Source organism: Octodon degus, unplaced genomic scaffold, assembly GCF_000260255.1.
Source record: "Octodon degus isolate 3935 unplaced genomic scaffold, OctDeg1.0 scaffold00122, whole genome shotgun sequence".
Taxonomy (NCBI): domain Eukaryota; kingdom Metazoa; phylum Chordata; class Mammalia; order Rodentia; family Octodontidae; genus Octodon; species Octodon degus.
In genome coordinates this window covers 8,590,715-8,605,088 of record NW_004524698.1, presented here as the reverse complement: position 1 = coordinate 8,605,088, position 14,374 = coordinate 8,590,715, and the positions used below count along the sequence as shown (strand labels likewise).

The 14,374-nt window shown below is 43.2% G+C and overlaps 1 protein-coding gene across 3 annotated transcripts in view; it reads right to left on the bottom strand.

Moving 5' to 3' along the window:
* Positions 1 to 1,687: 1,687 nt before the first annotated feature.
* Positions 1,688 to 14,374, bottom strand: part of Dhrs7b (dehydrogenase/reductase 7B) — a 63,151-nt gene continuing 50,464 nt past the window's right edge. Inside the window, exons 4-7 of one of the 3 annotated variants that reach the window (XM_023700186.1) lie at positions 8,506 to 8,719; positions 7,939 to 8,031; positions 5,111 to 5,263; positions 1,688 to 3,104 (exon numbers count right to left, since the gene is read on the bottom strand). In XM_023700186.1, the coding sequence (XP_023555954.1) occupies positions 2,899 to 3,104; positions 5,111 to 5,263; positions 7,939 to 8,031; positions 8,506 to 8,719 (666 nt within the window). In that variant the 3' untranslated portion in view covers positions 1,688 to 2,898. Of the gene's footprint in view, positions 3,105 to 5,110; positions 5,264 to 7,938; positions 8,032 to 8,505; positions 8,723 to 14,374 lie in introns of all 3 variants that reach the window. The other 2 variants (XM_023700187.1, XM_004640313.3) reach the window with 2 other exon arrangements.

Genomic DNA, 14,374 nt, shown 5'->3' with positions numbered 1-14,374 from the left:
AGCCCAATGTTGCTGCTTATAGCACCACAGGGGTTGGTGGGCCTAAGGCTAGACTAGGGGATGGAGCAGCACATTCCCCATCCTCCTATTCTTTGCCCAAACCTAAAGTTGTGGCAGTGTCCCTGAGAAGTGGCTTGTGCTCATTTGTGATGTGCCATGGAGCTTTACATAAAGAGCTTTCAGTAAATCCAAAGTGAGTCTCACGTGGACCATTTCAGGAACTATTATGTAACTAATAAATTGGTCTAGTTTTATTTTTTATTTTTTGGCGGAACCGGGGATTGAACTCAGGCCCTTGCGCTTGCCAGGGAAGCGCTTATTCCACTGAGCCATCTCCCTGGCCCTGGTCTAGTTTTAACCACCCACCCCTACCGTAATTTCTGAAAAGAGCAAAAAGCCTTGTGTAAAGAACAGCTGACCAGAAAAAGTGGAGATGCAGACACGGTATGTTCTTTCTGCCTGCCATCTCCTCTACCTTCCTCAATCCTCCAGTTTGCACATCTGGTTGAACAGTGTTGTCCCTGCTGAGATGTGAATGGGGCCATTATGAGCTCACATCAGGAGGCTGTGCACTCACTCTTTCCACTCAGCACAGCAGTGTAGGGGGTGCTGCTGCCTAGACTCTAAAGCTTAACTGGTTTATTTTTTTCCAGTATTTTAGGGAATGATCTACAGGTGTTCAGGGTCTCACTACTAGATTGGACTCTAGTGATCTGCCTGTTTACAGCCTCCCAAGAGCTGGGATTACAGGTGCCCTCCACCATACCCAGCTTTAATTGGTATTTCAGCATGCCCCGGGGGCGAGGCCTGCACAGTAGGCCTGGGGATCAAAGACAGGCAGCTTTAATCTGCTGAGCTATTTAGCCAGCCCTAGCTAGTTTATAAATAGCACAATTTGCATTATCTCTTATTTCTGTTAGACCACAGCATTTCTAAAGTAAAGCAGGTTTTTAAAATGTATGGGTTGGTGAAGGCTGGCACTGTCAGTGTTAGAACATCTGTATTTGTGCAAGGTTCTGGGTATACTTGAGTATTTGGGTTTTTTTTAAATTTTTTGGGGGCATTTGAATTACTTATTTTATTTCATTTTGTGTGTGTGGCACGCTCAGCCCACCAGGGGGCAGGGCTGGCTGGCATGTGGTGCTGGGGGATTGAACCGCGGTCCCTGTGCTTTGCTTAGCTTGTTCTGAGTAGGTGCTTTAGACCACTGAGCCATCTCACCAGCCCCATACTTGAGTATTTGTGCAAAATGTAGGTTCCATCCTCAGCACTGGAAACACATTTGATGTTCCCTGTCTTTGTGGATGGAATATGCTGTTGCTAAGCTTGCCATCTAATATATCCACTGTTCCTGAACATTTTGATCAACGGAGAGGAAGGGACAACAGCTGGACCTGGCCCTTCTGCTGCCATGGACTAGGAGCTTGCTGGTGCTGGGCAGCCTCATTTAACCTGGGGTAAGGGTGAAAGGGAGCTCTAAAACAGTTGTTGCCACCTTGGCTCTGTGGTGCTGGGATCTACTGTGAACACTAAGAAGCCCTTTCTCATGCCAGGCCAGATGTGGATGGTTTATGTGGAAGACAAAAAAGCATCTATCATATTTGTATTTCCATTTCACCAGTGGTTCCTGGACCTGTCCAGGATGTACTCTGACTGACCCAGGGCAGATCTAATCACTTACAGGTCCTCCTACTCTGAGGAAACTAGACAGCCTTCAATTCCCTAAACCTAGGGTGTTATGGCTATTTTTATCTTCTTTTGGGGGCAGCTATTTAAAATAGATGCTTGACAGGGCCAGACTTAGGACACTGTGCAGTGCAAGATGTCAACATGACAAAGACTAGATGGTTTTTATTCCAATTTGGGGAACTCTACAATGGAATTACTATTCTAGCATTTCAGTTTTAGTAGTAGGAAAACTGTCGAAAACCTCAAATATGAAGTTGATCTACTCCTTGAACTTCAAACACATTTTTAATAAATTGGAAAGGCAGATGCTTCAGTTAGACCCCATTAAGTCACTCCTTACACCAGACCAAGGTTGTTTTATTTATTTATTTTTTAATTTACTGTGAGACAAGGTCTCATTCTGGCTTTGCAGCCCAGGCTGGCCTCAAACTTACAGCAATCCTCTTATCTCGGCCTCCCAAGTGCTGGGATTACAGGCATGCGACACCACATCCAGCTACCACAGATGTTTTATTAGACTCCTCTCCCAGGGCTTCATGTTCTAGGGCACCAGAAGCCATGCAGGGGGCTCTCCCTTTGGCTGCTGTCTCTTTTAATAATTTCATCTTTTGCTTGAAGGGGTGCTGAGAGTCCTTCAAACATGAGGAATTCCTATTGATACTAGACTTGAGATCTCTTGGGATATGCTAAGTAAGCCACCACCTACTAGCCTGGCTTCTATGTTGCATGAGCCATCACAGGGCCCTGGAAATAATATAAATAATGAGTTCCTGAAGCTATACCCTCCACTCTCAAGCACTGGAGGTTGTCTAACAAAACAACCATAAAGGTTATCTTGGATAAGTCAAATATGAGAATATCTGGGTCAGCTGATGTAACAGCATCTTCTGATTCCAAGACTAAGGTCATTTCTAGGAATTGGTGGGGATGGAATTCAAAGGACACATGGTTCCTTGATCTTTGAAGGCTATGACCTACTGTTCCATTCATTTCATTTGTATTTTTAGTGTTTAAGCCCTGTCCCATATTTCTTATGCATTTACTCCTCACCATGGGAAGAAGCTTGTTGCCTGCTTCCACACCAGGGAAGCGTTTTGTCACTGTATCCATCTGTGAGACAAACCTCCATTCAAGTATCAAATGCAGTTCTCCTTGTGCAGCAACCAAACCCAAGAAAGTGTTGCTTCTCAGCCCCAGCTCTGATCCACATTAGGAGTTCTTGGATTTCTGCTCCTTCCTGGCCCTGGCAGCCATGATGCTGAAGAAGAGCCCAGGAACCAAACTGCGAAGATAAATGGCCAAGGAAGGTACCCAGTCGGCTAGGACTACATCTTTCTTCTTCTTCCCCACAGCAGCAAGAACATCTTGGGCCACCTCTGCAGGACTCCAGCCCTGAGCTGTGTTCCTGTCCATAGCTAAAATAAGAGAACACATAAATTTGGAAACAGAGGTCCCACTCTTGAGGATCTGAGCTAACAAGGGTGAGCAGGTCAGCTTGCTGCACACCCTACTAGGAGCTCTTTACAGTCTGTCAAGAAGCAGAAGAATCCTTTGCCCTGATATTCTACCCCCATCCATTCCCAGGACTTTGCACTGAGTTATGCCTCCAGCCCTTTTTTATGTTTTATAATTTAAGAGAGATAAGAGTCTTGCTAAATTGTCTTAAGTTCAGTTTAAATTTGTGATCTTTCTTCAGCCTCCCAGGCTGTTAGGATTATAGATGTGTGCCACAGTGCCAGCCTTGATGATTTCATGTTCTGAGGAACCATTTGCAGTTCAAAGTAGGTAAGGATGTGGGGGGGGAGGGTAGGTAAGTGGGGGTGAGAAGCATGGGTGGGGACTGGTGACCCTACTCTGCTTGGGACCACTTGGGACCGAAGTGCATTCATCTGGTGGCTTGTGGGAAAAGCAGAAGGCCAGCTTAAGTAGAATCTCAAAACGAGCTCCTTACACATTTGAGAAGCTTCCCGACCTATATAAAATTTTTCCATCTTGGCATAACCACTGACTGAGGGATGTGGCACAGCTAATTTGTTTGGGACAGCTTAGCTTCAGGGTTGCTACAAGGGACACAGGGAGGACGATCTGATTCCTACAGGCTTACAGAAGTAGACAGATGCCCCAGCTCCCAAAGTCATATCAGCTGGACAGGACAGGAAGAAATCTATGGTTTGCTTTAGGTGGAGAGAAGGAGATAGCCAGGAGTGTTAAGAGGTTTGAGTATGACAGTAACTGATATTCCTTCTTCACTAATGGTCTGCTTTTTGCTGGCAAAAGAAGAGCAGTAAGCAGGTGCAGAAGACAGGCCACTGGCACATGCCCTATGAGACCATCCATAAGCTGTCCAGACCGCCCAGGCTCCTTCACTGGGTCTGTTCTTATGTGTTAATGCAGAAAAATGGGGCAATAGCATATTGACTGTTGATTATTTTTAAATGCCAGAGAGAGAACCTTTAAAGCAGTATCTATCTACTAGTGATAAACAAGTATGAAGCTATATGGCTTACACCTCTGTGGCTTCTGCTGTGGGGAAACTTTCTATACAAGAGAGCAGCTTCCAACCAGGACAGGGCAGTATTGGTTCAGGCCTGGAAGGGCGAGGGCATGACCAGCAGGCCCTTGGCCAATGCTTCAGCAGAGATCCACAGAGAACAGATCCAGAGCAGCAGGATAAAGCAGGACAGTACTAGAAGGGAGGCAAGTTTGTTCCAAGCTCAGGGAGGCACTTGTGGTACAAATGACCTAAGACAGCCTGCACCTTCATGCTGGGTGGGCCAGGTCTTTGGCCCATGAGTGGCAAATGCAGGTCAGCTCAGCACTGTCTCCAAATGACACAAGATGGAGACCTAACTACTGCTCCACAAACTCACCCCAAAATCCAGCCATGAAGCCAGTCATAACATTGATAGGGCTTATTCAGGTCAAACCTTCCTACTTGGCATGAGATTAATTCATTTAGGCCTGATCATGACAATACTTCTTGGACAAGATCTGGGAATACGATAAATGGAAGCTTGGTGACATATCAGCTTAAGGACTTCCTTTCTACACTCCCACCGTCCTCAACTCAGGCTAAGGATGGTTCTTGGTGGAGTAAGGGAAGAAAGATTACATAACAGCCTATATTTATAACCAACACTTATGTGAGGGTTTCTAGTTTCAAAAATTGTCTTCCAAATGAAAACGACCAAAGAACCACTGAGCAAAAGCAACATGTCCTGCTGTGGCCACCTAGTAGCTTTTCTTTTTCCTTTTTTTAAATTTTGTTTTGTTTGGAGACAGATCTTACTATATAATTCAGGCTGGCCTTGAACTCATGGTGACCCTCTTTCCTCAGCCTCCCAAGTGCTGGGATTACAGATGTGTGCCACTACGCCTGGCTTCCAACAGTTTTTCTAGGAGAAAAAGAACCATGCCTCACCTCCATATTTGGACCCATCACCTGTGACAGCATTTATAGAAAGGTTGGTGCGGATGTAGCCAGGGCTGATGAGTGTCACCTCAATTTCATCCTGTTTTACTTCAGCACGCAGACAGTCAAAGAATGCCTGGGTTGCATGCTTGGAGGCTGCATCTGCAACAATAGAAAGAAGCAGTGAGGGCAGTGGGGTGGGTGAGGACCAAGGCTCATCAATTACTCTCATCAAAATCTAGTTTTACCATGTAAGAGTACAGCATTACAGCAACAATGTTCATTCTTGGTCTTGAGAAGTACACTACATCTTTATTCCTAGGAAACACTGAAATAGGAAGAAAGGAATACTGTGCACCCAGCTGCCTTTCACATGGCTTAGGAAGAAAATGCATGCATGTGCACACACACAGACACTGGCAATATGCTAAAGCAAATAGGGAAAAGGTTAACTAGGAAATCCACAAGTAAAGTTCATGGAAATTGTTTCTGCTTGTACTACAACTTTAAGTCTAAATATTCCAGGTTTAAAACAAAATAAAACAAAACAAAAACCTTAATGCCTGAGTAAAACACAAAATAGTACAAGTAAAAAAGTAAAAGTCCTTTTGCTTTCCAATTCTTATCTTAGAGGTCATCAATGCTGTTCCTCAGAATTTTTATTTCATGAGGTTTTTTTTATGTACACGCATGATTTTTACGAAGCTCACACTGTTCCCATTGTTCCTACAAGTAGCTTTCTTTACCTGAAGAACAATACAGTCTCTATGCTAGTCCTACTGACCCACCACAAACACCACCCCAGGTTGTCTCATTTCATCTGGTTCTGGCTGCCCAGTCTCCCTTGGGGTCAGCAGGTGAAAGGACTGGTCCCATGAGTGGACCTCAAGGGCTATTTTTAGTTTTTGTCACTGCAGAATGTGCTGTTAGTGATGACTTCTGCACACACATTTGCATAAAATCCATGCCTGCCTTCTTACACACTCACTTCCCCTGATGAACTACTGGGTAGTAACTTTCACCTGGAAAGAGTCACAGAGCTTGCTTCACCTACAAAAGGCAGAGTCACCTCTGCTTCTCAGCAGCAGTTCCACAATCCAACGAAAAGTGGTGAAGGAACACAGTACCCTGAAGGGATATCCTTTGGAAGTATACTTATCTTCACAGAAAATCAATTTCCTCCAGCTCAGAGCCCTAATTGTTTTAGTTTTAGTTAAGAAAAAAAAAAAGGTATCATTCATCAGCGAAGAAAACAGGAAAGGAAAAGCCAAGAAATATCACACCAAGCCATGGAGGGATCTGGTTGTGGGTAGATGGAGAGCGTACCCTGTCAGCTGTGATTCCAGGGACAGCCCTGCTCAGAGGACAGAGAGGAACAGGTCACCCTGGAGATGGTGGCTGGGTCTCCCCACAGGTTCTCAGGCTGCAAGTGCTTAGCCAGGCTGAGCTGGCCCAAGCCCTCTCTGCTGCCACCATCACTTGCCCCCTCTACACATAGGACAGAGGTGCTCACACTTCATAGATCATCTGATGAGGCCTTTCAGCTGCAGTGCAAAGGAGATGAGGCTATTCCTTTGGTTTATAGGTGAGAAAAGTGCTACTGATGTGCTCAATCCACTTGCTCAAGAGGCACAGCCACTCAGTATGGTCACTATATTGCAGAGATGCTGACCCTTTTAGAGTTTTCAGTGATACAAACAGACCACTGTGGCACACGTGCCATAGGTTCTCTGCCACATGGACCAATCGTGCCAGCTACTGATGTTGGCAAGCTGTTAAAGAGAATAAAAGCCAGTGGGGTTAAACCAAAGCAAAATGTGGAAATAATTTAATACAAAGAACTCTGTATATTCTTTCCTCTGATTTACCTATTATTCACATTAGTTGCCTTATCACTCATGGTTATACACAGTTTTTGTTTTTTGGTTGATTTGTTTTCTGAACCCATTGAGCAGGCTTAGATGGCTATCTTGTGCAAGTAGGATTGACACAGAATACGGACAGAGGAACCACAGAGATAAATATAGATACGGCTCTTTTCATTTACAGAGGGAATCTCCAGTTGTCTTGTTTCATCTTTAGACCAGCCCTGGGAACCATTCTGATGAGGGTAAGTATCATGGAAAAGGAAGGAAATGGAGGGTCAGTACAGGTCCACAGACATTTGCCCAGAGCCAACAGGCAGAGAAGGGACTCAGATCTTGGTGAAAAGAATAAACTTGTATTCAGATATTTGGCTGTACCTTATTATCAAATTGGATTGTCACTATCTTTTCAAAATTCTGAAAGAGCTCAGCTAACCTATGTTCTTCCCGACAGGGACATGTCTGGACCCTAGGGGGTGGTGAGAGCAGACAGGCTATCCCAAGTCTTTCCTTTCAGAGGGTACAACAAAGAAAGTGACTAGGATAGTCTGTGAAATTTCTTTTCAAATCTTTAAAAAAGTATAAATTATACTGTGGATGCTTGCTGGTATGACACTGAAGTGAAGAGATGGATGAAATGACACAGCCCCTCTGCTACATGGAGATGAATGTACGAACTAGTGGTAAGCTCACTTTTGGAGACTGTCTCTATTTGCAAACAAAGGAAAGTACAGAGAGGTGAGGATTTTTGCCCAAGATCATACAATGGTAAGAAATAAAGCTGAAAAAAAAAAAAAAGAAATAAAGCTGGGATCTGAACCCATGCATGTGGCTTCAGGAAACCACATTTACATTTTGTGGTTTCTTTACATTCATAGGGTATTTCTTCAACATCTGAATTCTGTAGAGTAAACATATTTTTATAATCAGAAAAATAAAAACATTTCAGGAGTAAAGAAAGAAAGTACTCACAGGCTGAGCGGAAAGGAATACTAATTTTGCCCTGGATGCTGCTAATAGTGACAATGTGTCCTCGCTTCCTCTTGATCATGGATGGCAGGAGTGCTGAAAGGAGAATGCAGGGACTTAGATGGCATTGTCTTTCCTGCTACTGGAAGTGACAGCCCCTCAGTGACAACCATGAAGACAAGGAAGGAGGCAGGGGTAGCTGACAGGAGCCTAGCTGAGAATGGTTAGCACAGCACCTTTATCTGATGGGAGCCTGTCCCCTGGACTGATGTCTATGGGATACAAAACACCCCCACATTCTCAGGGTTTACAGACATCACAGGAAGGACATGCAGACAATGGTGTGCAAATGAGGCTGCACTACAGTGACCCTGATGTGTAAGAACATATATAAAATACAAATAAAAGGCCTGAGGGGAAAAAAAAAACACCGAAACTGGAAGGACCATACCCTCTGTATGATGTTAACAGCACACAGGGATAGGCAAGATCTAGCGAAAGTGGAATCAAGTAAGACAAAAGGAATGCCAACGTATCAGTCCCTTTTCTCTTTTAACCCAAGACTGTTACCTTTTGTTAAAGCTACAGGACCAAAGTAGTTTGTCTCCATAACCTTCTTGTCCACATCTACTGCAGTGTCCACGATGGCCCCACGGTAGCTTATGCCAGCATTATTGATGAGGATGTCCACATAGCCAAAGCACTGAAGGATCTCTGCTCCTGCAGCCATAATGGCCTCAGAGTCTGTGAGGTCGAAGGTCACTGTATAGGGCTTGTGTGTCTGCTTCTGGTCAAAACAACACAAACGCACTTGCTGAGTGATGTGCCCTTGCTTTTCAGAGTCCTGGGAATGGGCCCACTGGGTCTGAAATGACACAGGATGCAGCAACCCTCTTCCCAAGAGGTGCAGCCTACAGGTTCCTGTCTATTGTGCTCATACTCTACTTGGGCAGCTGTTCTCCTGAACTGAAAAGAATTGGAAACTCACAAGAGGTAAACAACCTGGAGCTCCTCTCAGCCGCATTAGTCAGATTATAAGCTGCCCAGGGCAGGATCATGGATGCATGGGCTGCTGCAGACTACCACAGGAAGTACTAGTCACAGCTCCTCATGCTGCTGTGTGCGTTCACTGTCCTTAAGCAGTGCACGCACACACACTCTTTCTCAGGGTAAGTCATTTGCACTCATTTGTTCAGGGAACATTATTTACATATCCCCTATATATCAGGAGGCATAGCAGAAAGTAAGACAGGGTTCCTGTCCCCCTGAAGGACACAGTCTAGTGGAGAAGATAGGTTAATTCTGTAACTATAAAGAATGCTATGAAGAAGAACAGGGTGGGGGCTGGAGAGATGGCTCAGTAGAATAAGCGCTTGCCCGGCAAGTGCAAAAAAAAAAAAAAAAAAAAAAACAACAGAGTGCTAGAAAAATAAGTAAATTAGCAATGTAACTTGGAGGGCTTTCCCACAGAAGTGCGGCCAAAAAGAAATAAAAAAAGATGAGTGTGGGTAAAGTTAGAGAGGATGGCGCAATAAGCAGGAAAAACCATGGATCCATCTCTCCAGCTAAAAAGATATACCGGCAGAAAGTCTCTGAAGGGCTCCTTCTAGAATGCTGGAATTTACTTGAATGCTTGTAACTTCCAAGAAAGTGTTTGCTGGTAAACTGCAATAATTTTGGTAGATTTCACCCATCATCTTACTGGTGCCTAGCAGACCACTATCACATCCTGCAGGCTGGCATTATTTCAGCCACTACCAAGTGAACAGTTTGCAGCTTGCAGTGGAAGCAACTTCTCATTCAAGGATCTGTGACTATTTCATGGGCATATAAAAATATAAATAAATTTCTACAAAATATATCCAAAAAACATGATGCAAAGACTGAAGTGTTGGGAGTGGTGGCACATGTTTGTAATTGCAGCATTTGGGGAAACTGAGGCAAGAGGATTGCAAATTCAAGTTTCACCTAGGCAACTTAGTAAGACCCTCTTTAAAAAAAAAAAAAAATATATATATATATATATATATATATATATATATATATATGAAGATGTAGTTCACGTGAAGGTTCTAGATTCAGTTCCCAGCACGATGAAAGAAACAGACAGACAAGACAGTTCCACAGTAAAAGAGATATGAACAAAAAAGAAACTATTAGGGCTGGCCAAATAGTTCAGTGAATTAAAGAAACTGCAAGCAGGTACAGGGGCCAGGGGTTTGATCCCTGAGCCTGCCGTGCTGGCCCTGCCCTTGAGGCATGCTGGGACTGCAACTGAGACTGGACATGGTAGCATGCACCTGTAATCCCAGCTCTTGGAAGGCTGTAAACAGGCAGATCACTATGAGTTCGATCTAGTAGTGAGACCCTGAACACCCTGTACACTCTTCCCTAAAAGAAAAAAAAAAAAAAAACTATTAAAAATGGTAATATAAATTAAAAATTCTAGAACTGGAAAGTATAATAAGTGAAATAAGATATACAGGGGGAAAGAAACACACTGAAGAATTAGTGAACTTCAATAAAATTGAAATTATAACATCTGAGGAAAAAGAAAAAAGAATGAACAAAAGTAAAGAGTGTACATAAGAGACATATGTCATTCTATCAAGCAAACCAAAACACACCTTGTGGATTTCTGAGGAGAGGGAAAAAGACAGAAGTTGAGAGAATATTGTAATAATGGCTAATCATCTCTCAGATTTGATTTGAAGCATGAACCTACATATCCAAGAAACTCAAACACTAAGCAGAATAAACTCTGAGCCACACTGAGACAAGTGATAATTAAACCACTGAAAGACAAAAGGAATCAAAGGGATCCTCATTAACAGCTGACTTCTCATCAGAAATCTTGAAGACCAAAAGGCAGTGGGACTGATACATTCAAGGTAATAAAACAAAAACAAGGGCTGGCCAGATAGCTCAGCAGACTAAAGTGCAACCAGGGTTTGATCCCCAGCCTGCCATGCTGTTCCTGCCCCTGAAGCATGCTGAGATAGGGAGTGAGACTGGGTGCGGTGGCACCCGCCTGTAATCCCAGTGCTTGGGAAGCTGAAAACAGCAGGATCACTACGAGTCTGATCTGTATAGTGAGACCCTGTACTAAATACATTTAAAAAAAAAAAAAAAAAAAATGTCAACCAAGAAGTATATTTCTATACAGCTGTCATTCAAAAATGAGAGTGCTGGAGATATAGCTCAGTGGCTTAAACACCTGCCTGGGAAGCACAAAGTCCCAAATTCAATCCCTGGTAGCACAAAAAAAAAAAAAAAAAAAAAAAAAAAAAAAGAGAGAGAGAGAGAGAGAGAGAGAGAGAGAGAGAGAGAGAAATATTAAGACATTTACAGATAAACAAAGCTGACGGAGTTCACTGTTATCAAACTTATTCTGCAAGAAATCCTAAGGGGAATACTTCAAGTTTGAAATGAAAAGCCATTGGACAGTAACTTAAGGTTAGAGGAAAAATAAAGATCTTCAGTAATACACAGGCAATTATAATGGCTATTAGTATAATTTTCATTTATAAATCTACTTTTTGTGTTCTACATAATTAAGAAGACAAATGAATAAAAGCTATTATTTGTACATAAACATAGGAATATAGAATCTGTGACATGAATACTAGAAAGAGAGCAGAGTTTATGTATGCCACTGAAGTTGACATAAATTTAAATCAGTATTACAAATTTAGGGTACTAAATGTAATTCCTATGCCAGCTAGGCATAGTGGCACTCTCCTATAATTCCAGCACTTGAGAGGCAGAGGAAGGAGGATCACTGGGAGTTCAAGGATAGCTTGGATTACAAAGTGAGTTCAAGGCCTGCCTGAACTACATAGTGAGACAATATTTTTTTTAAAAAAAAGTAATCCCATTGGTAACTACAAAGAAAATATACACATAAAGACATAAAAAGGGAATCAAATTGTTTCACTACAAAACATCAAGTAAACACCAAAGAAGCCAGGAAAAGAAAAAAAAAAATGAGGGACTACCTTCCCTCATTTCTCAGACACAATATGCAACACCCAGAAATTAAAAGAAGAAAGGTTCATTTTGGCTCACAGTATGGAGAGGTTCAGTCCCTAGTTGGCTGGCTCTTAGGCAGGGTGGTATGGAAGGGCATCACAGAGGAGAAACAGCTTGCAGTATGATGGGGGAGTAGGGTAAGATCAAGGAAGGAGGGAGGGAGCTATAACCATCCAGCACATGCCCCCAGGGACCCACCTACTCCAACCTGGCTTCACCTCCCAGCATCACCTGTAGTTACAACTAACTCATCAATAGACTAATCCAATGATGAGAATTACACCCAGATACAATCACCTCCCCAAAGCCCTGCCTATGAGCACATGAGGCTTTGCTGGGGGGTGGGGGGGAACCAGGATATCTAAATATAAACTATAACAGGGACAAAAAAACCAAAAACCTAAAATAGAACAAAGTATCAGTAGGTATCTTACTATTTTACATGCTGAAAGATTAAACTACAGTAAAATGACAGAGCTTATCAGAATGGACTTTTTAAAAAAATGATCCAGCTATGTTTTGTCTATAAAAGGCTCACAGCCAGGTATGGTGGCACATGCTTGTAACCTCAGAACTCAGAAGGCTAAAACAAGAGGACTGTCATGAGTTTGAATCCAAGTTTAAATACTTAGTGAGAGGGCCAGTGAGATAGCTCAGTGGACTAAGCACCTGCGGAGGCAGGTGTAGGGACCTGGGTTCAATTCCTGGCACCCTATACCATGCCATTCCCATCTCCAGGCGAGGTGGTGCATCCAGGGCTAAGATGCGTAGTGAGACCCTGTACCAAACACATACATTTAAAATTTTTTTTTTAAATAATAAATGACATCTTGTCTTAAAAACACAAAGTAAAAGGATGAAATAGATACTACATGCAAACAATAACCAAAGAGAGCTGTGATGGCTAAACTATTATCAAACAAAACAGACTTTAAATCAAAAAGGGTCACAATGGAGCCTGGGGATACAGCTCAGTGGCACAGCACCTACTTGACAAGTGTGAGGTCCTGAGTTTAATTCCCACTCCAAAAAAATAAAAAGGGGGGTGGGGGTGGCCATAAAGGACATTACTTATGCATTATATAACAAGAAGATATAGTAAGTTATATGTAGCGAGTGACATACCCTCCCAATATATGAAGCAAAACTACTCGGAAGAAACAATAATACAATACTTCAATATCCTATTCTTTGGTTTGGATTTTAAATATCCCTCAAAGGTCCTTCAGCTAAAGGATTTGTCCCAGGACTGTGGCACTATAATGGGAGGTGGGGGAACCTTGCAGAGAGGTAGGGCCTAGTGGAAGGAAGCAAGGTCTTAGTGAATGTGCCCTTTGAAGGGACAGCAGGACCCTGGCCTCTCTTGCTTTGCTTCACAAACATGCAGAGGTGAGCAGGGTGTTCCTTCATGTTCTCTCCTCTGTGATGTACTGCTGTGCCATAGGCTAAAAGGCAGCAGAGTCAAGCAAAAGCTCTGAAAGTTGTAGGGAGCTGCGTGTAGCCGCGCCCTAGGATGGCGCCGGTTTCCACCTTCCACCCCCTCAAGGGGTGAGTGCTCCTGGAGTAAACAACTCCATATATGGCCAAGGCTTGGGCTAAGGCATTGCTTCTGCAGACCTGGACCGATGGACAGTGCATACGTGGCACCCTATGGTTGGAAGCCCTGAGACTTATAAGCTAAGAGCAGGGGCCTCGGAGAGGAGAAGACGGATGTAAGGGAACAATAAAGAGCTGCGCAGAAAACCAACCGGTGGTCGCGTCGTTCTTGCTGGCAAGGCCGCGCGCGACAGAAAGTGAATCAAAGTAAACCTTTTTTGCTTTTAAGTTGATTTTCTCAAGTGGCTTTTCATCTGTATGACAAACGAAAAGCTAATGCACCATTAAACAATGGAAGGAACAACCAGATAGAAGATCAATAAGGAAAGAGAACACTTGTATAACACTACAATCCAATGAGGCCTGGCAGATACATGGAAGTCTCCACCCAACAAGAATAGAATGCACATTCTTCTCAAGTGCACACTGAACATTTTAAAAGTTAGCAGAGGAAGAAAATGACAAAGATTAGGCAGGTAAAAAATAGACAAGAGAGAACATCAATGAAACCTAAAGTTGGCTCTTTCTTTATCAAAACTGAAAACGTAAGCTAGATTTACAAAGAAAGAGAGATGCAAAAAAACCTGAACATAGTGGTGCATGACTCTAATCTTCGCTAGTTGGGAGGCCAAGGCAGGAGAATAAATTTGAGGTGAACCTGAGCAACTTAGCAAAATCTTGTCCTGGTTTTCTTTTTGCTTAAGAAAAAGGGCCATGGGCTGGTGAGATGGCTCAGTGGTCTAAAGCACCTACTTAGAGCAAGCTTGGCAAAGCACAGGGACCACGGTTCAATCCCCCAGCACCACATGCC